Source organism: Malus sylvestris, chromosome 7 (assembly GCF_916048215.2).
Source record: "Malus sylvestris chromosome 7, drMalSylv7.2, whole genome shotgun sequence".
Classification (NCBI taxonomy): Eukaryota; Viridiplantae; Streptophyta; class Magnoliopsida; order Rosales; family Rosaceae; genus Malus; species Malus sylvestris.
The window spans coordinates 32,394,988-32,418,829 of record NC_062266.1 but is presented as its reverse complement, the minus strand read 5'-3'; the positions used below and the strand labels follow the sequence as shown (position 1 = coordinate 32,418,829).

At 39.4% G+C, this 23,842-nt stretch overlaps 5 protein-coding genes across 6 annotated transcripts; 2 read left to right on the top strand and 3 right to left on the bottom strand.

Annotated features, from left to right (window-relative positions):
• Nucleotides 1–332: 332 nt before the first annotated feature.
• Nucleotides 333–3,280, bottom strand: LOC126629934 (uncharacterized). Its single transcript, XM_050300088.1, has 5 exons — nucleotides 2,829–3,280; nucleotides 1,817–2,078; nucleotides 1,518–1,714; nucleotides 1,097–1,284; nucleotides 333–979 (listed from the first exon to the last, which is right to left on the bottom strand). Exons 1-5 carry the CDS (start codon nucleotides 2,921–2,923, stop codon nucleotides 693–695), a joined length of 1,029 nt encoding a protein of 342 aa, XP_050156045.1. The 5' UTR covers nucleotides 2,924–3,280; the 3' UTR covers nucleotides 333–692.
• A 664-nt stretch (nucleotides 3,281–3,944) lies between these two features.
• LOC126629183 (ABC transporter B family member 28) lies at nucleotides 3,945–8,976 on the top strand. Its single transcript, XM_050299121.1, has 16 exons — nucleotides 3,945–4,409; nucleotides 4,536–4,723; nucleotides 4,821–4,844; nucleotides 4,933–5,034; nucleotides 5,304–5,394; nucleotides 5,933–6,033; nucleotides 6,193–6,243; nucleotides 6,324–6,452; nucleotides 6,694–6,756; nucleotides 6,852–7,131; nucleotides 7,405–7,553; nucleotides 7,655–7,744; nucleotides 7,881–8,015; nucleotides 8,096–8,152; nucleotides 8,258–8,314; nucleotides 8,476–8,976. Exons 1-16 carry the CDS (start codon nucleotides 4,043–4,045, stop codon nucleotides 8,710–8,712), a joined length of 2,121 nt encoding a protein of 706 aa, XP_050155078.1. The 5' UTR covers nucleotides 3,945–4,042; the 3' UTR covers nucleotides 8,713–8,976.
• A 200-nt stretch (nucleotides 8,977–9,176) lies between these two features.
• Nucleotides 9,177–9,797, bottom strand: LOC126629186 (uncharacterized). The gene is made up of 2 exons (XM_050299124.1): nucleotides 9,413–9,797; nucleotides 9,177–9,318 (listed from the first exon to the last, which is right to left on the bottom strand). The coding sequence occupies exons 1-2, from the start codon at nucleotides 9,795–9,797 to the stop codon at nucleotides 9,314–9,316; spliced, it is 390 nt and encodes a 129-aa protein (XP_050155081.1). The 3' UTR covers nucleotides 9,177–9,313.
• A 1,057-nt stretch (nucleotides 9,798–10,854) lies between these two features.
• LOC126629185 (calcium-dependent protein kinase 5-like) lies at nucleotides 10,855–14,266 on the bottom strand. Of its 2 annotated transcripts, none has more exons than XM_050299123.1 (5): nucleotides 14,109–14,266; nucleotides 12,732–13,602; nucleotides 12,348–12,644; nucleotides 11,552–11,956; nucleotides 10,855–11,474 (listed from the first exon to the last, which is right to left on the bottom strand). In XM_050299123.1, the coding sequence occupies exons 2-5, from the start codon at nucleotides 13,318–13,320 to the stop codon at nucleotides 11,437–11,439; spliced, it is 1,329 nt and encodes a 442-aa protein (XP_050155080.1). In that variant the 5' UTR covers nucleotides 13,321–13,602; nucleotides 14,109–14,266; the 3' UTR covers nucleotides 10,855–11,436. The 2 variants fall into 2 exon arrangements, with proteins under 2 accessions (XP_050155080.1, XP_050155079.1); XM_050299122.1 differs by having other exon boundaries at nucleotides 10,855–11,458.
• Nucleotides 14,267–19,712: 5,446 nt separating this feature from the next.
• LOC126629384 (zinc finger CCCH domain-containing protein 63-like) lies at nucleotides 19,713–23,657 on the top strand. The gene is made up of 9 exons (XM_050299414.1): nucleotides 19,713–20,468; nucleotides 20,581–20,676; nucleotides 21,437–21,526; nucleotides 21,618–21,719; nucleotides 21,982–22,128; nucleotides 22,250–22,369; nucleotides 22,479–22,538; nucleotides 23,179–23,276; nucleotides 23,391–23,657. The coding sequence occupies exons 1-9, from the start codon at nucleotides 20,019–20,021 to the stop codon at nucleotides 23,530–23,532; spliced, it is 1,305 nt and encodes a 434-aa protein (XP_050155371.1). The 5' UTR covers nucleotides 19,713–20,018; the 3' UTR covers nucleotides 23,533–23,657.
• Nucleotides 23,658–23,842: the final 185 nt, after the last annotated feature.

The window sequence follows — 23,842 nt, the reverse complement described above, 5'->3', positions numbered from 1 at the left end:
GCTTACGTACTTTGTGTGTGTAAATATTTTTATTTTTATTTTTAAAATAAGGAGTAAGAAAAACAGAGAAAGTGAGAGTGAGAGTCGAGAGATATATTATTCCTATTTGTTTTACTTTTTATTATTAGATATATGCTAAAATCATCAGAATCAAATGCGTTGTTGATGACAGTTGGCAGAAGATTTTGACGTCAATCAAAATAAAAAAAAATTTGACATGTTAATAATAAAAACACTTCTAGCAAAAACATTTATAGCAAAGGTTTTTACTGTTTTTCGATTGGTACCTTTACCTTTCTCCATAAAATGCTAGCCCTAATTAAACATCACCATACAACATGCTAAAATGGCATTCCACAAAGATTTACAGCACAAAACAGTAACTTGAGAATTCAATTCTTACATCTAGAAACTGAGATTTCCCAGGAAAAATACACCAACACAATGACCTGAGAATCCGGATTCCATCGGAAGAAGTAGCCCACCGTACACGGCGGAAACAATTGGACCGATACCAATGGGAAATGCAAAAAACAAAGGGAACCACATCACGGTAAGCATTTCGGAGGAACGCATACGCATGAGAAAAAAAAGAAAACATTATATGATTAACAGGGCTGAGCACGTCATGTATTTTGAGTCTTTGATCCAACCCACCATTCGATCACTTCATGCTTTTCGATTCAGATCTACTATTTCGCTTTCTTAAGGTGAGCTGATGTAACAAACTCGGCATCATCCCTCACAAAACTCCACCAGAGGTATGTAACAGGTATGTTGATTGCGTTCCAGAGAGCGTGCGCATCTATAAAGCCTCGGTAAGGTGGGAGGTCGTATATCTCCAAGAACAGGGCAAGGGCTCCTCCTGCCACTACCACCCACAACTTCCAGCGCGATGGATGGCAACTAATACCAGCCCAAACGGCCCATGTAAGAAGCTGAACAATACCCATGGCCATGCACACTTTCACATTCAAACCTGCAAAACTTGTATAAGCTCATTGACACGGCAAACAAAAAGTTTGGCTAGAATTTGCAACAGAAAGATATGGTTAATCATTCAATGATATCGGCGGCATTTTGGAAAATGTCTTACCGTAATCAAGTTTATAGAAGTTCAGGTACAGTATGTGTGTGGTCACGAAAGCAATCAGCGGAGCAGAAACCATGACCCTTGCAGCCTCATCTCTCACATTAAAAGCTCGAAATAGGGTCAGAATGAGTGAAAATCCAAGTAGTGCTACAGAAGAAGAATAATCCAGCTTCTCTGTCAACTCTACGTCTCTACATTGGATAAGAAAGAAGCAGTTAAAAACTGTCTGAAAACAATTAACATAAGATTTGTATAAATCCATTTGCACAACACTACACTAATTCTTGTCCTGCTGTTATAAATTGCAACAATTAATTTGTATAAATCCATAGGTTGCGAGGTCTAAGGAAAGTTGACATTTTGGAGCAGATAACTTTTGTATATATAAATTACTTATGGTGTCGAGGAATTCAAAACCACTTACCGGCTGTGAAATACCCCACTCCAAAACCAGGCATTCATTGATAAGATCCCATAGATGTGCCACATACCAGTATACTCGTAGTACGTCTTCTTATTTGGATTCAAAGGCAACTTGTAGTATACAAGGATGAAAAAAGATATCCAACCATGAAATTGAATGGCAAGATTGATAGCACAGAGAGCAACAGCAATGGGTTCCTAAACAAGTTCATTAAAATGGTTAGGCCATATCAGCAAGTAAAATTAGCTTAATCAGATTAATAATCAACCGACATTCTCTACAAAATATCAGTGAAAGACCTGGATGCCATAAACACGTCGCAATGGCCATTTCCCATGGTATTTGACAGGCTTATTGCCGAGTTTCTCTCTCTCTTCCTCCCTAGCAAGCATGCAGTGGTACCTGCAGTCACTGCGACAGTCCCATTGTTTCCAGCGCAAATAGAGGGGCTCTTGCATGTACCACGGACCATCAATAGGTTTCCCATCTGAAGAAAATTTACAGTGTTGAAAGCATGTGTCCCCTACACACCCAGATTTTTCGCACTCCGCCACACAAGACCTGGAAAACCCATAAAACCGTAATGATTATCATTCCATAACCATCAGAGCGAGCCCAAAACAGATGAATACACGAAACATGACGAAATGAAATTCCGTGAATGTAAATTTTGCACTTGTGAAATGAAATCAAATCAAATAGCAGAACCAATATACTCATTCGGGTAAAGCTCCTGAATCTAATTTATGAATTATGACCCAGCATAACCATTGTTATAGCAATTAAATGCAAGTTATGTATAAAATATTTTTATTTTATTTTTTTCCTAGCATTAAATGATTGTAGAATTTTCATAAGTTTCATAATCTAAATCCATCAAGCAAGGTTCTAAAAGGCGCTAGGCGCTAGTGAGGCGCGGATACGGACCTAGCTCCTATGCGTAGCAGAGATTTTAACAACAGTGCCATCAGTTAACAAAAGCATCACACTAATCGTTGATTCGGTGTGCCAATTCCATTTCCAAGTTTTCGACCCCGGAAACACGAAAACTTAATCAAATTTCTCTGTAATTTGGTTACCCAAACCACTAAACCTAGCTCATCAATCAAACAGTTAGAGCATTCAATTGAACTAAAATACTCCAAATAAACAACTCTATGAGCTCGATTAATATAAATAAATCAAATCAAATACTGATACTGATACTGATACTGATACTGATACGAACTCAGAAAAACTGAAACAAAATGAAAGCGAAAATCCAAGTATTTTCAAAAATTAAACAGAAGATTACAGAAAGGAAGGGCATACTTGTAAATCGGATCAGCATCGCCATCACTGGCGCGAAGAGCAGGAAGCAGAGAGGAGAGCAAAGCGAGGAGGAGAATGCAACGAAGCTGCGCCATCGGATTCTCGGAAGCAGAAAGTCAAAAGCGGGAGAATCTTCTGGAGGTTTCTAGAGCTGGCGAGGAATGTTCGCGTGGAGATGCGACTAGTTGCGTCGCATGGAACCGCGCGGTTAGAGAGAGAGAACAGAGAGGTCGTCGGAGGAGGAGGGGAGAGAGAGAGAGGGGGGGGGGGCGGAGGAGGAGCTGAGTGAAGGAGCGAGAAGGGACGACGAGTTGAGGTGATTTCGTTGGGATTGTGTGTGTTGGGTGGTGAATCGAGGCGATGGGGCGGAGACCAGAATCTCGTGAGGGTCTCAACTCTAGATGATTCTGGAGGAGACACGTGTCTGGCTACTGAACGTGCTGAAGCTGTACTTCTCTCTCTCCCCCACTCCCTCTCTCAAATTTTTTTTATTTCCTTTTTTTAGTCCCTGTTTTGCCCGTGACGCGGTGAAACAACGAGGACTTTAATGGTAAAAAACTAAGAGTCATAAATCAATTTATATTATGCATATAATTTCCTCGTCGTAAAATCAATCAATTTATATTGTGTATATAATTGCGATTGAGTTTTTTGGTTAAAAGGATTTCTAACATGAATTTGTTCCATTTTCGTGATTAATAAATTGAAAATAGGCTAAAATCAAACTAACTGAACGATCTAAACATTCTAAATTAGGCTAATTTGAGTGGTTTTGTTTTACCGCAAAACGGAAAATGTAAAATTGATCCGAACGTTACCAAAGCGTAGTTAGTTCGGTTTCATTTTGTTTGGCATATATGAAATTTGCCTCGACCTTTATATCGAGTTCAAATATGATTAAATTGGTAATTGTTGTTATATTTTGATTGACTATTTTATTTTTGTAAAAATAATATCAGTGTAAGGAAAACAAGTTAGACCTCGATTGTACAGATAAATATCAATGTTGAGCAAATCGAGCTTTCGACCTTTGATTGTAAAGATAAATGCTTTTCCCTCAAACATTTAAAAAAAACAAGAAAAAACATTTACGGAGAGAGAGAGAGAGATATATACTTTCGGAGTTTGGCGCGTGGTGGCGAATATATCGTGTTCTAATCCCTATTTCCACTGCCAAGCAATCCACTCTCGAGAGCGGCAGCAGAGCGACCGCCATGACCTCTCTCATACTCTCTCTCCCTCTCACTCCCACCCCGACGCGCGCGCGCACTGTCGCCTCCAAACTCGCCCTCTCCTCTCTCCGCCAATCACATCCCTTCCCGCGGTTTCCACTCCGCCTCCCAAAACCCCTAAAGACCACCGCCGCCTCATTCGCCTACGTGTCCGGACCTGCCTCCGACGCGATTGTCAGCGAGCCCGACCCGAAACTCGATGAGTCGGACGCAAAGGTCCAGCCGCCGAGCGTGATTGGCTGGGGCCTCTTATGGAGCCTCCTGCTCAAGCACAAGCTCCGGCTCGCCGTCTCCGCCTTCGCCCTCATCGGCTGCAGTGCCTGCACTCTCTCAATGCCCATATTTTCGGGTACCAGAATTTTAACTTGGCTTCAAAGTTTCGATTTTTTGCCTGTTTGGTTGCCGAGAAAAGTGAATGGACAGAAAGGAAAATAAAATCCCTAAAACCAATGTAGCTGACTTGCTGTTTGTTTAGGGCGGTTTTTTGAAGTGCTGATTGGGCAGAGGCCGGAGCCTTTGTGGAAGCTGCTGAGTAAAGTCGGTGTCTTGTATGCATTGGAGCCAATTTTAACGGTCATTTTTGTTATCAATTTGAATACTATTTGGGAAAAAGTTATGTCCACGCTCAGAGCCCAGATTTTTGGAAGGGTTTTGATTCAGAAGGTAAAACTCCAGTCATTTCATTTTCGATCGTATCGATTAATACAAACCTGAATTCTCTTAATTTGTGATCCTGTTTTTCTTTTCTTCATTGTTGCAGGTCGAATTTTTTGACCGTTACAAGGTATGTTTGTGATAGTTTTTTTAATAAAGAGTTATTTGATTTTTTTTTTTTTGGAACTTTCTGATTGAGTTGGATTTGCTCCATATAGGTTGGTGAACTGACGGGATTGTTGACATCTGATTTGGGTTCTATTAAAAGTGTTGTGAGCGACAACATTTCGAGGGACCGAGGATTCAGGGCACTTACTGAGGCAAGCAACTCTACCACCAAGTACAAGTGAGCTTTATGTTGACTCCATTTAAGCATGTAATACCTGGTTTTGAAATTCACTCAGTTTCACCACTAGAGCACCAAATGGTTTCCCGATTTTTGGATATACTTATACTGACATTAAGTTATTTTTTGTGAATGCGGTTATTATAATTGTATGAATCAAATTGTTGCAGGAGAAATCTGGGTTAATTTTCGACTCATGCTCATGTGGGTCTAATATATGTCTTGTTTTCTTTGTTTTTATAGGTTATCGGGACAATATGCATACTGTTTACTTTGGCTCCCCAACTTGCCCCAATCTTGGCGGTGCTGATGCTCACTGTGTCTATTTTAGTTGGTATTTATCTTATCTTCAAGACTGTTTTAAATTGATATTGCATGTTTTTGTCACATAAAACTGCGGTTTTCTTTATGTGATTTAATTATATAAATCCTCACAGAGCTTAATAATGATTTGCATGCTTATATTGATTAATCTGTTAGTATGCTGAAATGTTCTCAGATTAGAAGTGACAAGCACCTCAGTGAAAGTTCATAATTTTTTGTCATTTTTTTAATTAGTTTGAACGTGGGGTGCAGATGGTACGAGAATAGAACTAGGATTATTTTATTTTGTAATGGATTAGGAATATTTTATACATCATATCAACGCTTAATTGGTGATGTTTCACCAATAATATTTGTGTATGTTAGTATCTGAATTGCCGATTGCATCATATTAGGTTCTTCACATTATCCGATCTGTACTTAATTATCCTTTTAATGGTTGTCTATTGTTTAATGTTTAACAGTAGCCTTTAGGTTGGAAATTTTGGTATTCTGTTGCTTGAAACATATTATTTTCTCTGATTTGACTGTTATCAATTTTTTCAAAGCTGTATACAAGAGATCAACTGTGCCCGTTTTCGTGGCTCATGGATTGGCGCAAGCATCTATATCTGATTGTGTGTCAGAAACATTTTCTGCCATACGCACTGTAAGTTTTCTAAAGTCCTTAGCTATATTATTTGCACACCATTAGGATTTTAGAATCATAATCCCTATCAACCTTTTGTCATTCAGAAATCAGAATTGAGTGAGAGTTAAGATTGTTTGTGCACTTTATGATCGATATGGTAACCACATGCTATTGCAGGTAAGATCCTTTGGTGGGGAAAAGCGCCAAATGATAACATTTGGTAGACAGGTAGGCTAATACAATCTAGTAAATACAAAAACAGGAAATTCCTTCTCTTTCACTAAACAAATTTCTCGTGAGTTTGGCAGGTGCTAGCTTACCAGAGCAGTGGGATAAAGCTTGGGACTTTTAAATCTGTTAATGAATCTTTGACTCGAGTTGTTGTTTACATATCTCTAATGGCCTTATATTGTCTTGGAGGAAGCAAAGTGAAGGCGGTAAGCTCTTGTAACCCTTGTAATGTTTACTTCAGATTCAGTCCCTCATCTCCCGCCATCTATTCATGTGTTCAGTCTAGCTCGTCTTGTCAGCTAACCAAATTGTGCAGAACAATTCAGGCCTTCATAATTGTCAATCACCCTACCTCCCCCCCCCCCCCCCCCCCCGGGCGGAAAACTTGACCAGAAATTGTAGTATAGAAATTTATAATATGTTTTTCTAAACTTTTCCTGCTTGCAGGGTGAACTCTCTGTTGGAACTGTGGCTTCTTTCATTGGTTATACTTTCACATTAACATTTGCTGTGAGTTCAGTTTCTATTGTTTTAAACTTTTTATACCTGTTTGCTATTTCCATCTTTATGCTATTGCTAAGTGTCTGATGTAACCTACCTTTCAGGTTCAAGGTCTGGTTAACACCTTTGGAGACCTTCGTGGAACTTTTGCTGCTGTGGAGAGGATTAACTCTGTTTTATCTGGGGTAGAAATTGATGAGGCCCTCGCTTATGGTTTAGAAAGGGAAATGCAACAAAAGAAATTACTTGATGAAAATTACAGATTGTTCCTTATAGATGGTCTGAGCGAGACAAATCAGTCAGTAAATACGCATTACATGTCAGCTCTGAAATCGGGTAGTAACGTTAGTCGCTTAGCTTGGTCTGGCGATGTTTGTCTTGAAGGTATCTAGGATACATTTTCATTGAAGTGCAGTGATTAGCACATTTGCTTTCTGCTTGTCCCCATTGTGGTTTTAGTTAATATTACATTGCATATAGGCCAATGTCTAGTTGTTAAGAAGATACAAAGTTTCCCGTAACGCGCATTGTCTGGGTATAATTTACATATTGTGGAATATAGTGTTTACTGTTGAATTTCTACTGCTGAAGTTCTACAGTGAATGCACATATACTGTGTTCCAATGTGCCTACGAGTAACCTGATTTTGTTATGCAGATGTGCATTTCTCTTATCCTTTGAGACCTGATGTAGAAGTTCTAAATGGTCTAAATCTAACGCTAAAGTGTGGAACTGTAACTGCTCTAGTTGGCTCAAGCGGTGCAGGAAAAAGTACTATTGTACAGCTACTGGCACGTTTCTATGAGGTCTTATTTTTCTTCTTTCTATATGTTTGAGGCATCAATTTCATTTTACTAGTCTTCAGTTGGTGAAAACTATGAATAAGTTCAATGTCTGATTTCTGCAGCCAAATAGAGGCTGTATAACTGTTGCAGGAGAGGATGTTCGAACATTTGACAAGAGTGAATGGGCACAGATTGTTTCTATAGTCAGTCAGGTAACGTACCTAATCCCTACACATCTGACATAACACTTTTACAAACTTCCTAATTTTCACGAAATATTAACCTTGGTTTTGCTCATATACTTTCAACATTTTTTTTAATATATTTCTCCATTTTAAAATGATACAGGAACCTGTACTCTTTTCGGTATCTGTTGGAGAAAATATTGCATATGGGCTTCCGGATGATCACGTGTCAAAGGATGACGTGATAAAAGCCGCAAAAGCTGCAAATGCTCACGAGTTCATAATTTCACTTCCACAGGTTGGTAGTCCTTGAAATATGTTGTGTTTAATCTGTGATTTCGTGTGTTATTTACTGAATGCGTATTTTGATTTTGAAAGGGTTACGATACACTGGTTGGTGAACGTGGAGGTCTACTTAGCGGTGGCCAGAGACAGGTATGAAAATCAGTTGAGAGAGAGAGAGAGAGAGAGAGAGGGAGGGAGGAAATTGGAGAGAGGCAGTGGTACTTATGCTTTTTCTATTTTTCTTTTCACCTGCAGAGAATCGCTATTGCGAGAGCTCTGCTTAAGAACGCCCCAATCCTAATACTTGACGAGGTAAACTGCCAGTTTGATTTAATCATGTTGATACTCTAGTTCCAGTCCTGATCGTCATTACAAATGAATCTGGAAATATCAGTCTCATCACTTTCATTCCCCATTACAATTTTCCAAGCCCCATCCCAGGTTAGGTTTTCATGTATTGTTCTTTGCTGCAGGCCACCAGTGCGTTGGATGCAGTGAGTGAGCGCCTAGTCCAGGATGCACTGGACCATCTGATGAAGCGGAGGACAACGTTGGTGATTGCTCACCGATTAAGCACAGTTCAGAATGCGCATCAAATTGCATTATGTTCTGATGGGAGGGTAGCTGAACTAGGAACCCACTCTGAATTATTGGCCAAGAAAGGTCAATACGCTTCACTGGTTGGCACTCAGAGGCTGGCATTTGAATGATTTCGAAACATCTCCGATTGTTGAAAACAAGTAAACGACAACGGAGCACACAAGTGAGTTGTATAACCATATAGCATAAGTGATGGCTGTGGTTACAGAACGAGAATGATAGCACAGAAAAAATTTCATAACTTTTATGGTAGATGATACCTATAATTTCTGTTGTCGTCAATTGTTAAACGGTCGAAAGCATCTACATTTGAATTACAGGAAACAATGTATATTCTGAGTAAGGAGGAAAGGCTGATTTCAATGTTGATTCTCTATCTCTGACTCTACATACTTTTGCTTTCGTTCGACATTGACTTTGATTATGCAAAAGACTGCAATGCAGGGACGATGATCCTCTCTCGTGAAACTATGAATACTTAAGAGAAGGAAAAAATAGCATTCAGGTTGGCGAGGCATTCCGTGGGAAGGCCAAGGAAGGATTGATCAGAAAGTCATCAATAGGATCAACGGTTGCCACACCAACCAGTCTGCATTTCCTTGTTTGTCCAACCTCTCCCCTCTTCCGCTTGTCATTGTTCCTTTTGATTCCTCGGATGTCACTGCCGTCTTCCCCAGCAGCGGAGGAGCCTTGTAGATGCTCCCAACCGGATCAACCTGCATAAAAAAGTACCAACCAGAGTGGTTATGAAATGTATACTAACCAGTTAGTAAGTTAACGTGGCGCTGAAATTGGTTTTTATCAAAGCACCTGGCCCGATTCCGGATTGATGCTCCCACTGAAACGGCGGCAATGGGAACGGCAAGGACTTTGTTGTTGCGGTTGCTAACGGTGGGATACAGAGCCTTCCGATGTCAAACGACACCAAGACATCTCCGAACGAGTCGCTCTCGGTCACCTCTGCAGCAGACTCAGTTCCTGCACCACCTTCAGCATTGTATTCTAAGTCCGGATATCTGGCTATGCCAAGCTTGCAGGCACTCAAAGTCTTGAAGTTTACGGTACAAAGCTTCGATTTTCGAATCTTTGGTTTGAGTGTAGGAAGGGGAAGACAAGGAGATGAAGGTTTTTGTTCTGGGATTCTGGTTTTGAGTTGGGAATTTCCAGAGAGTCGGTTTATCCTGCAGCACCCCATTTTTGGCGGGCACTTTTCTTTTGTGATTTGTTAAGATTAGGTGAACTACAAATAGGAGTTAGATCAAACGAAAACTAACGAAAAATCCAAAAAAATTTCCCTTTTAATGAAAAGCCATTTTTAAAGGTATAATGAATAGTACTAGAAAAATGTATAAATGTGGTTTTTCGTTAAAAGTGAACAGTACTGAGAGTGTTTTGTTAAAACTCCCTTAGATCAATTGGTAGAATAACACAAATTTTTTTTTTTGGTGCCCGATAATCAGATTAGGTGAACTGTTGGACTAACTTACATAGGCATGGATCCCTTGCTTTGAGGTTAGTAGTTTGTGCCCATGTGTTGAGAATAACTTATGTAGCATAAGCACATTGTAATCGGATTATCATGTGTCATGGAAGCCTTTCTCCTATACAAGAAAAAATGGCATCCAAACATAGAGGGACCCATCTTTATGATTAAGATGGACAGTCCACCTGATCTGACTGTCAGACACAAAAATTTCTTCTCTAAAATTGGAGTCCAAACCCCCTCCCATAAAAAATTTAAAAATTGGGAACAAGTGAGGTCATGGCTGATTAGTATTGGTTTGTATGAGAGGTCAAAGGTAAGACTGTTTGGAACTTATTTTAATAGTTTTGTGGTGATAATATTAATTATCTTTTTTTAGGCCAAGCCAATGGATAACAGAATGCTGTCTCCTAAAGTAGGGCTGGCACTTGGCAGAACATTAACAAAATGAGATGATGCTTCTTTTACCTACATGCTTAGTGACTCAGTTTTCCACTCTTACCAAATGTTCTCCCTCTTGTCAGGTGATCTGTCTTTCTATCTCTCTTGTCACGTAATTAGAATGCACTTACAGTTTTTTGCTCTTTCGATTGTATTAGTAAACAAGAATATACCTACGGCAGCCTTGTGGCTCACGCAGGAAAGTATTTACTCATGCACTAGAGATCTCGTGTTCGGCCCTCCTGATACCGCTTGTATCGCTGACGAAACTGATAGGGTGGATAACCAAAAAAGGCCAGAAAGACATATCACAAGACTTGGAAAGCAATGCTGTGAACAATTACTTTATACAAAAGGGCAGAAGCTCATTAGGCATACATCATTTAGCACTCTTCCTAGCTACCAACATGAAAAATGGTACTAAACATCATAAATCAGACGAACGGAAACAGAGACACGAACGATACAATACATTAGCTTACAGAAAACTTCATCGGAACCCTCCACCTCCATCTGTCGCTCTTCCTATATATCTCTCATCATACCACCAGCTACTTGGAGTCGAAATTACAGAGAAGAGTGGCACTAAGCAGTAGGAATCAGTCAAACGGTAACATATGCGCTTGATACTATGCACGAGTGAAAGACTTTGGACTTCACATGGGCATCGGGGCAATCCGCCTTATCTTTTACTGCTTCAGGTCCACACGGTTAACAGACAAGAGAAGATCTCAGAGATGTAGGAAGATTTGTGCATGATGACCAACGAATGATTGACTCGGTCACCATGAAATCTAGTTGCTCATGCTCACCAAGTCCAATTGTACGGTTTCTCTTGTTGTGAATGGCTGACGTCCTTGTTCCACCTGTCCTTTTAGCTTCAGCTGGTTTGTTAACCATTTGTCTCGTTTCAAGTCTGAACGAAAGGGAACCTGACAACAAGAGCAGCTTCCCAGTAAAATGATTGAGACGACGATAATTCTACGATACTGGTGCAGGGAACAGCAAAAAGGAACTCAAAATACCTCCATGAATTGCGTCTACTCTGGATATGCTGGCTGAAAACTCTATCGCACAACTACCTTCCTCAACCAAAGAACCAGGGCTGAAGAATGCAAAGCTTGGCATTGAGGGAATGGGGGAGGAGAATTTCAAACTATTAGAATCACCATCGCTGCAGAATGAAAACCCTCCGGATGCTAAGTGGGGAGTAAATGGTTCCACCATGAGAGCAGAAAAAGATGACCTACAAGTAAATGTAGGTGATTGGGCATCACATGCATTATGTGATGCAGTGCCAAAGCTGATGTCTTGACTCCTGGACATAGTACAGAATGAGCTGCCGGCTACATCACATTCTCCACGGCCTCCATTTTCACATTGACTCGGCTGTTTAGGATATGGTTCATGAACCCTCATCCAAGGATGATCTACAAAGGAAATTCCAAAAGAACACAGACAAGTCAACCCAACTTATAAACTCCGTTGATTTGCCAGTAACACAGAGAGTGCAAGATTACAGGAGTCATTGATGCAAATATTTTGATTTCTTAGAAGAATTACATTGTATAGACAAATAGCCAGGAGCGACGGCCTATTTGACTGAAAACGTTATAATTTTTCATTTTTTGAAGAATACTGACAAATAGATGACTATATGTATATATGCGCTAACCAAAGGAGAGCCCTTCTCCAGTTTCTTAAACGGCCTACCAATCATCTAACTTAAAGATACGGTCAAATAAATGAAATTTTCTTTTGATTCTTCTAATACAGTCATCTTCTAGAACTTAACTATATTTGCGCGTGCATTTGACCTACCTAAAACCTGCTGAGCAGTGAGCCTTTGTGAAGGATCTTTACAGAGCATTGCTCTAATCAAATCCTTAGCTGATCCAGTAATGCGATCCCAGGGATCAGATGGGAATTTCAGGTCAGCTGTCCTAACAGCATCAAATATCCGTGATTTTGTCTTCCCCCAAAATGGCGGCATTCCACTAAGAAGAATATAGAGAATAACGCCCGCACTCCACACATCTGCAGCCTGGTTATAGCCACCTGCAAGTACCTCAGGAGCTATATAAAACGGACTACCAACTAACCCATGCAAACTCTGCCCTGCTTCAACCAAAACTATTGTCAAAAATCTGAAATCAAGGTTTTAGCGGGATAAAGTTAACCAATATAAAGGAAATATGGAATTACCAGGCTTGATGTAGGTTGCAAGACCAAAATCTGCCAACTTGATTGGAGATGAGGAGGCTTTTGTGGCCAATAGGATGTTCTCTGGTTTCAAATCTCTGTGAACAACCCCATTTTCGTGACAATATAGAACTACCTGAATCAGATGCCTAAAGAGAACCCTGGCATCAGACTCGGAGAATCGTCCGTGCTTCTCTAACTGGTGGAAAAGCTCCCCTCCTGCGCAAAGCTCCATCACCAAATGGACATACTCTTCCTCTTCATACACTGCCTTGAGATCTACAACATTTGGGTGCCCAGATAACCTGGTCATAATTTCAATCTCAAGTTTAATGCCTCGCACATCGTCTGAGGTCACTAATCGATCTTTAGCAATTGATTTACATGCCAAGACCTCTCCGGTCAACTTATCGGTGCACACCCTGATAACACCAAACTGCCCCCAACCTAACTGCTCTCCTAGAATGTACCGATCTTTTAGATTTGAAGTCTCGTTTGCATCTAAAATGGAGGAAGTCAAGCTTGCGACTTTGTAACAATTGCACGGCCACATTGATGCTGCACTGCTGCTGTTGCTCCTGGCAACAGCCATACCAATATCCCGCTCCTCAACCACCCCGAACAATAATCACAATTTCAGCTCACAAGTTTCAACTTTCCGGCCTTCGAGCACATTGTTTCAAAACCGTTTTCCAACAGATGAGAAACCTGAAGTTTGAAGTCAATATCTTGATTCACAAAAGCATACTCTGTGAAATCAGAAGAGAAGCTTCCCGGGATTGTAATTAAAGTTGTCAATGAGGCTTCTATTTCAGCAGGGAATTCCTTTTCGACGTGACCGGATCACGTGGATCCAGTCCAGGGGGACATCAAGCTGTACAAATTCAGTCTCAAGCATTAAATTCAAAGCCAAAAAGCAATTACAAACGATATCCATTGGAGCAATTCTATTTACAGCAAAAACCTTGCTTTCTATTAACAGGTTGCTTCTTTTCGGACTTTTCCACACTTCAGAAAACAGAACTCAAGTTCAATTCAGACATAAATCTCCCGCTTTTCAAAAACCGCCCAAAAATAGAAACAATGGAAAATCAAAAGTTTGAGCATTTTTATGAATCGATCCAATAACAAGCTCTAATCATCTGAAAACAAAACCCAAAAAAAAAAAACCCAAAATCCATCAACCTAAAAAGTTCCCAACTTTACTTGAAAAAATAAAATTCAAACACAACCCATCAAAAGTCCAGTTGAAACTAAAGCAACCCAGATCCAAATTTTCCAAGTGCTTACAGAAAAAGCACTTATAAACGAAACCCAGAACTCCAAATCCACAGACACTCAAACATATACATTCACAGAGAGAGAGAAAGGGAAAGGTACCTGCTTGAAGAGAGATAAAGCACAAAGAAAGCAAAGGAGGCCGTTGGAACAGTGGTGGAGCTCCGCAAGACAGAGCTCTTCTGTCCTGTGGCTTCTCTCTCCTCTTTCTCTCTCCTTCTCTCTTTGGACGTTTACGCACTTGGCTATTTAGCCTACTGGCCAATATTGTAATTCTCTTTTTCTTTTTCTTTTTTTAATTTAGCATCTGAATATTTGTGAGCTGACTTAGCATTAGAGAGTTGTCAATTACCATAAATTACCATAAAGATTTTTCAGTGTACTGTGATTCGGTATATTAAATTTATAATATAAGTGATTAATTTTTTTAAAATTTTCAACCACTTGTATTATAATTTTTGATCTAACAAACTGCATTCTTTTGAATTACCTGGAGCCTATCATTGGATTTTGGCTTTGGCTTCGTCCGAGGCTGCTTTAAACTCTTCTTGTTTGCCCTTGTTTTGGCTCCTGTCTGTTTATTTACTTCAACACTCTCTCTGTCTCTCTCGATGGAGAAATACTCTTTTTTCTTTTTTCTTTTATTTATTTAATTTTTTTTTTAAGTACGGGTCTTTCTTTCTCTTCTCGCTGGGTTGGTTGTAGTACTGCGTACTCGCCTGTTACGGGAGATTAAAGTTTCTACACTAATTTTGTGTATGACTTCTATCATTGATTGACACGTGCTAAGTTTATGATAATAAAGTTAAGAATGTTAAGTTTATAATAATAAAGTTAAGAATGTTAAGTTTATTAACATGTGTTAATCAATGATAGAGAATACAGAAAGATCACACACAAAATGAGTGCAAAACATTTGAACTCGTTTTATGCTAGCCAGCCTTGGAAGTAAGTCAACTCCGTCCCTAAGTTTAGAGTTCGATTATGATGAGTCTTTCTATGACTAAACTCTAATTAAAAAAATCGCTCCAGGAATTTCGACATTCTCTTTTTCTTTTCGACATATTCTCATACACCACATTTTGATCAACAATCTAACAATGTTGTTATCGATCTCATTCCATAGTATTCTCGTTAGCATGGATTCGAAGGTTATCGATGTCATTCCATAACATTACTACACTGTTAATTAAGGTGAGGAGAATTAAACTGCTGTACACACACACAGATTTTCTTAGAACCAAAAACAAGAGGGCTACAACGTGAATGCAAGTTTGGACTTTCATGCAATGCCTGCTTAAATATGCTGATATTCATTTTATGGACGTCATCAACTATGACACTTTCTTCTTCTTATTTTCTTGTTCTTCTTAGAATCTGAGAGATTTCAGTTATAATCGACGAGAGTAAAATAAAAAAAGTTGGTAGAGAACGCACAGATGCTGTTGAAGAGATATAAATATATATATATATATATTATCAGTTATCTTGTAGAAGCTGAAAAAACGACAACTTCTTAGGGTTTATAGAATTGACAGATGATCGACGATGTACGTAGTTTCCATATCCTCTCAGCTCCCGGCCTGCTGCGCAAGCAGAAGAAGGTTTTTCTGTATTTTTCCTTAATTCTGAAAAACCCCAAACGACAACAAAAACCTAAACTTGCGTTTTCCTAGTTGAGACCTGCAGTCAATTAAACGTTCATGATCTAAGATATCAGCTAATGAAAATAAAGTACAAGCAACTCCAGGAATATGACGAAAAAGGAAATATGTACATCAAGTTATGACATGCATCACATATACACCTTTTGGGAGCGATGATGACTTAAATACAAGAGTTCGAGTGTTGGGATAAGTGTTAACTTCTTAAATTACATGTTGGATATATAGGGTCAGTGGGTTATATGTCACAGCCCGTCCCGAAAATTCAGTTATCGTGGATGTGATTTGACGGAATTACCCTTAAGGTGACTAAGGTACGTGTGACACATAAGTTGATTATTGTATACTTTCTTAAGTTTTTGGAAAAAAAATCAAGTTGGATTAAGAGTTGTTTACAATTTGTGTGGTTAGGGAATTAAAGTATGGTTGTTTTGGTTGGACCACACACACACACACGGGACATACCCTCACCCCGTGCCCTTTCTCTCCTCCCTCACAGTTCACTCTCTCTCTCTCCCTTCGAATTGTACGGACAAGGCACCAAACCCTCAAATCTTCACGGATCGACGCCAAAAATGTGAGCTTCTTCATCCTTGCAACCTCACGAGTTGAATGGTACCATTTTTAGAACTGGAAACCCTCGATATCACGTTGAAAACTCGAGGTCCGATTTGAGTAATGTTCATGCACACGTGAATTGTTGATTTTCAGGGAATTCTAAGCTTACAAGGAGCTTAGTGAGGTCTCAAGGAAACTCGGAGTACTTAGTTTGAAGATTTTGGATGTCGGGATCGTAGGGTTCGAAGTTGGCCGGTTTTTTTGGATTTTCTCCGGTGAGATTTCGTGTGTTTTTTAGCCTTAAAGTAGTGCATCGTGATTCTACATGTTTAGGGCTTCATTTTGGTATAAAATGCATAGAAAATGGTTGAGAAATGACGGAGAACAAGGAGATTGAAAAATCTCCAGTTTTCTGGTGCCGGCGAAACCAATCCAGTGACTGGAGGTAGGGGATGACGCGCGTGGACCTGTGCCTATCCTGGCGCGTGGGGGCGCGTGGCAAGTCCAAAATTTTTTCTAAAAATACCTCAACGTCCGTGACGTCGAGTAGGTCACTGTGGAATATTCATATACCCAAATTGAGCATCGTATGAGAAGTTAATACGCATTGTCGGTTATGTGCTTTAAATAACGTTTTTATTGTTGTTTCGCATATAGGTGATACATATCCCGAGGACGAGTGCATTCAAGGACATTACGGGGGTTACGACCCTTCGACATACCAGTGAGTGGGCAGTATTTTCTGTATTTACCTATATACTATTGATTTTTCCCATAAATTGAATTTAAATTAAAATATGTTTTAAAATGCCATGCATGCATATTATATGAAATATATAAATTAGTATTTGATGCATATATGTAAATTGGTGCTGTGGACGCACATGTGAGTATCAGGTGAGTTTTATGTTATTCATATGGTTTATCGATGATGTGAATTGCGTTGAGAGCTCATAACCTGCACCCCTGGTGTTAGTGCTTATATTATTCACCTGCATCACACGCTCACCTTGGATCCAAGTAGGTGCATGTCATACAGACCATTAGAGGGTTCCGACATGTCGTACAGACCATAAGAGGTGATTCCGACTTGTAGGTGATTTTAGATTATTATACAGCTATTGATGAGAGAAACACTAGAGCGTATTATTACACCTTTCTTATCGTACAAACTACTTCAGGTAGTTCCGATTTATGTGCAGAGTAGCGCTGTACAGGTTACTGTGGTGACCCCGGTTGGATTGGATATTGAGCTATAGAATTAACCGTACATGACCAAGTGCAGGGTCTCCAGTTAATTCCTTATTTCACCTGTCATAATGTTGCATCTTTATTTTGTTATTGACGCTTATAGCATGACATACTTTATGGTTTTTGATAAAGATTGGTGATTTGAGATATTTGAATAATTACATGCATATTATGTTATTTTATGGGAAAGTATACATGTTTTACATCGAGGGGGTAGAAATGTTATTAAATGAAGTGCTTTCGAAAAGCTTTGTTTTACTGACCCACTCAATTTTGTTTTGCGCCCCTCCAGGTTCTAGTTAGCGGTGTGGTGGCTCACGAGGATTTCCACGGCATTCTGACAGACTACATAAATGTAAGACTCACCTTCGGGTGTTGTAATTTAGTTATGGTCCTACTTGACTGCACTTAGTACTTATGCTCTGAATATGTGTGTTTCACACTTAAACTTACGCAAGCATGCTAGTTGGATATTATTGCTAATAGTTGGTTTTTTTTTTCCTTCGTATTTCTCTTATCTACTGCTTCCGCGTCGCACTTTTGGTTACGTCACGCCCACGTGACGACCAGCATGCCCTGATTCTAGGATCGGGGTGTGTCATTATAATTACGTGAAAATTTTGTATGAAATATTATTTCAAGACGCGTTGATTACTCGCTATTTTGACTTATTAAGTTGTGCATTAGCCTTATAAATACAATAAAGTCTTACCTAAAATTTATAGTCCATCAAATTTTGAACACTTTTTGAGACAAACCCAGACATACAAAGGATAACAGGAATACTCTCAAGTATTTACTTTACCAAGATCAAGTGTTGAGCCTTGGTTTTTAACAAAAATGGTGGAAAGATATAGAATGCTTTTGTGTTGATCACTCTTAGCAAACCTTAATATAAGTTTAAGTGTTCATAAACTACATAAATGATCTTTTATTTGTGATAGTTCTTATCTCGTTTCTCTTCGTGAGAGTTCTTCTCACTTGGTGTGATCTTGTTGTCTCCATATTTTTCACCGCCCGACCTAACTGAGGCCAGGGTCGGTGGGCAGTCCCATGCTTCTCTTTTTCTTCTTTTCTTTTTTGTTTGCTAGTTTCCCCTGCGTTTTTGTTTTCTGTCCACCTCCATGTTTCTCTTCATTCCAAATCTTATCCTCCCCACCTGGCTACTGCCTTCCTCGATCCCACTTCATTTCGGATTTGCAGTCACTTTTTCTTCATGCGATCTGTTGCGAGCCTCTCGGAAGGTGCGTATAGCTCCGACTCTAGTGGTCACACCACCATGTGTTTGTTTGGAGCTTTCTTTTAAAGTAGTTTGAAAAACATTAAAATCCAAATAACGTTTGGACTACAACCCATCAATTTGAGTTATCACTTTATATAAACCATGTCTCTTCGTTTGAATTTGTTTTCAAACCTCTAAAACTTGTTTATGAAGTCACTTTAAATGTTACATAAGTATCAAAGTATCGAGTAAACACATCTTTGCATTTGAAAATGTGCGACGATTTGGAATCTGCAAAATAATGACGACTAATTCTTCTTTTCTTCTGACTAGTCTTTGTACTAAAAAATATATGTGTTGCAAGTTGCAACCAACACAATTATATGTGATACTTCTATTCATTTATGAGTGAGTAATCTCAAATTCAACTCTTATTAAAAACGATTTTAATATCTAATTGTGATTGATTTATTGTGAGGACAAATTCATAATCATGCTAGAACACTCAATAATTAATTCTCCTGCATAAAAATTGCTTTGGGAAAAGTAAAAAGACAAAGAAAACCCTCCATGAAAACTTAGTGATTATTTAGAAGTGATTTTAAAATGATTAAAAACGCTTGTGAAGAAAATGTTTTTGAAATCAATCCCAAGACATTTTTGCTAAAACTTTTTCAGTAATTTTAAATATACTATCAAATGAGTTTTTTTATTTATTTTTAGTATATTGATATTTTTATACTAAGGATGTTCGGCAAAACCAGACAATGAGCAGCTTAATTTGATATCGAATTCACCATCTACGAGATTCAAACTTAAACCCTCTTATTTTCAAGTAAAAATAAATATACCTCATTTTCAAGTAAAGATGAATATTACCATACCGTAATATTATGTGGCACCAAACGAGCCCTTTAACGGCGAGCGTATCTTCCCATCAGAACCAGGGCATTTCAGTAATTCAACTTCCTCGTAGTCTCGACGCAATTCCAGTTTTGTACATCGCCTCCCTCCCTTTACCGCGAGAGCGACAGAGAGAGAGAGAGAGAGACTGAACAGACTGATACAAATCAAACTCTGCCCCCGAAATCAATTTAGGGTTTCCGAAATTCAAATCCCCCCAACCCCTCACCCTCCAGAGAGAGAGAGCAAGAAAGTTTCGACTTTCCGATTCTCTCCAACTCCATGATCGAATTCCAATCAACCAATTCATCCACTCGAAATTGAAAAACCCCATAAACAACAAAGGGGGAAAATCGAAGCTTTTGAGTTTCAGTTCAAAGTCTATAGCTACATAGAGATTCCAATCCGTGGCCAATGGATGTAGACGGAGGGGGAAGCAAACGGGTCTTTCACAGACTGGGTGGGCCACAATCCGACCCATCAAAGAACCAGAAGGTATGCTACCATTGGAGAGCGGGCAAGTGCAATCGCCACCCTTGCCCTTTCCTCCACAGAGAGCTACCGGCCCCGCCGTCGCAGCAAGGTCTCAACGGGACGACCTCGACTAAGCGCCATCACGCCTTCGCCGCTGACACCGACGGTCCATCGTCACGGAATCGGGGTCCCAATAACTTCAATGGCGGGACTTCTTCGACGTGGGGTCGTACAGGAGGAGCAAATAGGGTGTTTGTTAGGAAGATGGAGAAAGTCTGTAATTTTTGGGTTCAGGGGAATTGCAGCTATGGGGATAAGTGTAAGTTCTTGCATTCTTGGAGTATGGGGGATAGCTTCAGCTTGTTGACGCAGCTTGAGGGGCATCAGGAGGTGATTTTTAGATTATATATGTTGGGTTCTCATTGTTTTTATTGATTTACTTACGTGCTTCTGGGTCCTTGTTGGTATTTATGTTTTGGAATTGATGAGGTTTTGTGAACAGGTTGTTAGTGGGATTGCACTGTCTTCTGGGTCTGATAAGCTTTATACTGGGAGTAAGGATCAAACTGTGAGGGTTTGGGATTGCGCTTCTGGTCAGGTAGTTACTCATTTTTGGGACTCCAGTTTTCAATTATTTAACTATATTATATCTATGTTCCTGAGGACTTGTCGTTAAATAGATATGTTTCAATAGTTCTTTCCCTTTTTTGTGATGGGTGAAAGTTTAATGTTTGATTAGATGGGTAGAGGACTCCCGTAGTTGATCTCATTTCTCGTATTTGGATTAGGGCTTAGTTTAATCAATCTGGGCGACCTGAGAGTTTCTTATCAATTGAAAGTCTTTGCGTAATAGCTAACTTGAGTGATCGCAATTAGTTAATTCAGTTTGGATTAGGAATGTTAAAATTGTATGCCAGCTAATGACTCTGTAAAGAAATCTCTTTCTTTATTGATCACAATTAGTAAAAGCTATAAACAATGAGTGCAAGTTCTATGTGGGAAGTAGTTTCTATTAACATCACTGAATGCAGCTGTTTCTCAAATTATAGTCAAATTGAATGGAGATCACATTAGGGAGCAGAGTGTGCGAACATATGAGTGGCTTTGATGAAAAATGTAGAAGGGAAAGATAGCTTGTATTCTAGGATGCATATAAGAGAGCTTTTGACACGGTGGACTGGAGGCCGCTCTAGAGATTTGCACCCATGTCTCATATATTGTCCTTTTGTTTTCCAAAGTCACATGCTCATTGCCATTGGGCTTAGTCTAGATAGTTGGATACTATTTTCGATGTGTCTCATTGCCATTCCCAAGGGCTAGGAAAATAATCCGTGTGCTTCTATTTGTTAATGTTGCAGTGCCTGGGAGTTATTAATCTTGGCGGTGAAGTAGGGTGTATGATCAGTGAAGGTCCTTGGATTTTTGTTGGCATACCAGAAGCTGTAAAGGTAGGGCAGGAGGAATCTCGAGTAATGTAAGCTTATAGCATCAGAATATAAGGATACTTTGGCTCATTCATATATGGATATGGTTTTGTAGGCATGGAACACCCAGACTAACTCTGAACTGAGTCTTAGTGGGCCTGTTGGGCAAGTTTATGCCATGGTTGTGGGAAATGATTTGCTCTTTGCTGGTACACAGGTAATTTCTTGACTACCATTATACTTTAATTAATGTTTGGTCCTCATATCTTTCTTGTTAGGGCTTTCAGCTACATTATGTGAACTGTATTATTGAGGGAGAAAACTTTGTTTTTCTTATTTTTCATTTGAAATTTGTTAATTTATGTTGCATGCCTTTGCATTACTTATTTCCATCGCTTCCTCGCCATTTTCCTTTGTGCATATTCATGTGTGGGATCAACATATTTCCTAATATTTAGCAAAATTGTCCTTCGATGCAGGATGGTTCTATATTGGCATGGAAGTTTAATGCTGTTACTAATTGCTTTGAACCAGCTGCATCACTGAGAGGTCACACTCTTGCAGTTGTTTCATTAGTAGTTGGAGCAAATAGGCTCTACTCTGGTTCAATGGATCATTCTATAAGGGTAAGTTGGGTTCAGTATCACATGTATTCTGTAATAAGCATAAATTCTTGCTGGTGGAACACTTGAGGCCTTTAATTGCTCCATACCAGTATAACAGTTATTTCATTGGAATTCTTTTTAGGTCTGGAGCCTGGAAACTTTGCAGTGTATACAAACGCTAACGGAGCATACTGAAGTTGTCATGTCTGTTCTTTGCTGGGATCAGTTTCTTTTATCATGTTCCTTGGATCGACAATTAAAGGTGTGTTTTACTTTTATGTTTTGTAACTCTTTTTGTGGGCTTGTATACGTAACAGAGTGTTGCAGAACTGTAAAATTATTTAGTTGCTCCAATTCATTTGTTTGTGCAGGTCTGGGTTGCTACTCAAAGTGGAAACTTGGAAGCAACATATACTCACACGGAAGAACATGTATGTTTATGTTTCAATATATGTCTTCCCTCTTCAGTTAATCCCTATTCCTGCGTTGACAAAGAACAAGCTGGGTATGTTTTAAGATTTCCGCAGCCCAATGTTTGGATGAGGGACTTCAAAGTACCCAGGAACTCTAGACTCAATTGTTAAAATGCACTACAAGGGCACTACCAATGAACTAAAGCACTACAAAGCTCTTACTAAAACACTACAAATACACTTAACAAAGGACTTTCAGAATGACACCATGACAGATGTCATTTGAAAGTCTTCTCAATTGTATTGCATCAAGTCCATCTATCTAATTTTGTAGTACATTCCTAACAAATTAGCCTAGGTTCCATGGAAACTCAAAGTTCCTCATCCAAACATAGGGTAGAGGAACATTCGGGGCTGATACTCTGTGTCCCTACACTTGGAAAGTTGGAATCTCTGATGCGTGCTACACATGTATTTTGTGTTTGGGTATCGTAATCATCATTGTATTCCCCACAGTAAATGAATAACTTTGCTTGGTGTTTCACCTAGCGATGGGTTTAACGTTCAGTTTCCTGAAACTGTCATCATTAGAGGTTATTTATGATTTTCAAGGTGACTTGAAAGGTCCAGTTTAATAATGCATATGACCTTGCTGCAGGGTTTGATAACACTTTGTGGGATGCATGATTCAGAAGCCAAGCCAGTCTTACTGTGCGCTTGCAACGACAACACTGTCCGCATATATGATTTACCATCGTGAGCTTTCAACACAACCTATCTGTTGTAGTCCTCTCTTATTTTTAGAAAACTTATATTTCAAGCGTCTGACGTTGCTGCAATTGTCATCTTTGCTTCTATTGTATGGTCTAGGTTTTCGGAGAGGGGTAAAATATTTTCAAAACAGGAGATAAGATCGATTCAGGTTGGCCCTGGTGGCTTGTTTTTCACGGGTGATGGAACCGGTCAAGTGAAAGTATGGAAATGGACTGAACCAGCTGCGGTCACTGCCTGAGGAAAGGGGGATTATTTATATTGGCCACATTGTATCTGTAATTTTTTCGTTTTCTTTATCTGGGTTCTTTTGTAAGTGCAAGCTCTGAGGAACAAATTACGGGAATGCATTGAGATTTTTCTTTTTTTGGAGGATTTATAGAGCCAGGAATTAGTAGCTTGAGCACCATCCGCAGTCCGCCGTCCGCCGTCCGCAGTCCCCTGTTTTGGGTGCCATGGACGTGAAGAAGCTTCTTGGCTCATTCCAAGTTGCTATGGACTTCGGATTGTAATCTTTCTCGTCTCATTTTTGAATTAAGGGCTTTTATCTG

Excerpts from the sequence above, each read along its gene's own strand:
- LOC126629934 (XM_050300088.1), bottom strand. The coding sequence starts at position 2,923 with ATGGCGCAGCTTCGTTGCATTCTCCTCCTCGCTTTGCTCTCCTCTCTG. Across the intron at positions 2,079-2,828 it reads GATGCTGATCCGATTTACAA|GTCTTGTGTGGCGGAGTGCG; the intron begins GTATGCCCTTCC and ends TGGGTTTTCCAG. Across the intron at positions 1,285-1,517 it reads AGTGGGGTATTTCACAGCCG|AGACGTAGAGTTGACAGAGA; the intron begins GTAAGTGGTTTT and ends TATCCAATGTAG.
- LOC126629384 (XM_050299414.1), top strand. The coding sequence starts at position 20,019 with ATGGATGTAGACGGAGGGGGAAGCAAACGGGTCTTTCACAGACTGGGT. Across the intron at positions 22,370-22,478 it reads CCTTGGATCGACAATTAAAG|GTCTGGGTTGCTACTCAAAG; the intron begins GTGTGTTTTACT and ends TTGTTTGTGCAG. Across the intron at positions 23,277-23,390 it reads CGCATATATGATTTACCATC|GTTTTCGGAGAGGGGTAAAA; the intron begins GTGAGCTTTCAA and ends TGTATGGTCTAG.
- LOC126629185 (XM_050299122.1), bottom strand. The coding sequence starts at position 13,320 with ATGGCTGTTGCCAGGAGCAACAGCAGCAGTGCAGCATCAATGTGGCCG. Across the intron at positions 12,645-12,731 it reads TGCAACCTACATCAAGCCTG|GGCAGAGTTTGCATGGGTTA; the intron begins GTAATTCCATAT and ends TGGTTGAAGCAG. Across the intron at positions 11,459-11,551 it reads AGTAGACGCAATTCATGGAG|GTTCCCTTTCGTTCAGACTT; the intron begins GTATTTTGAGTT and ends TCTTGTTGTCAG.
- LOC126629186 (XM_050299124.1), bottom strand. The coding sequence starts at position 9,797 with ATGGGGTGCTGCAGGATAAACCGACTCTCTGGAAATTCCCAACTCAAA.
- LOC126629183 (XM_050299121.1), top strand. The coding sequence starts at position 4,043 with ATGACCTCTCTCATACTCTCTCTCCCTCTCACTCCCACCCCGACGCGC. Across the intron at positions 6,244-6,323 it reads TGATAACATTTGGTAGACAG|GTGCTAGCTTACCAGAGCAG; the intron begins GTAGGCTAATAC and ends TGAGTTTGGCAG. Across the intron at positions 7,554-7,654 it reads TACTGGCACGTTTCTATGAG|CCAAATAGAGGCTGTATAAC; the intron begins GTCTTATTTTTC and ends TGATTTCTGCAG.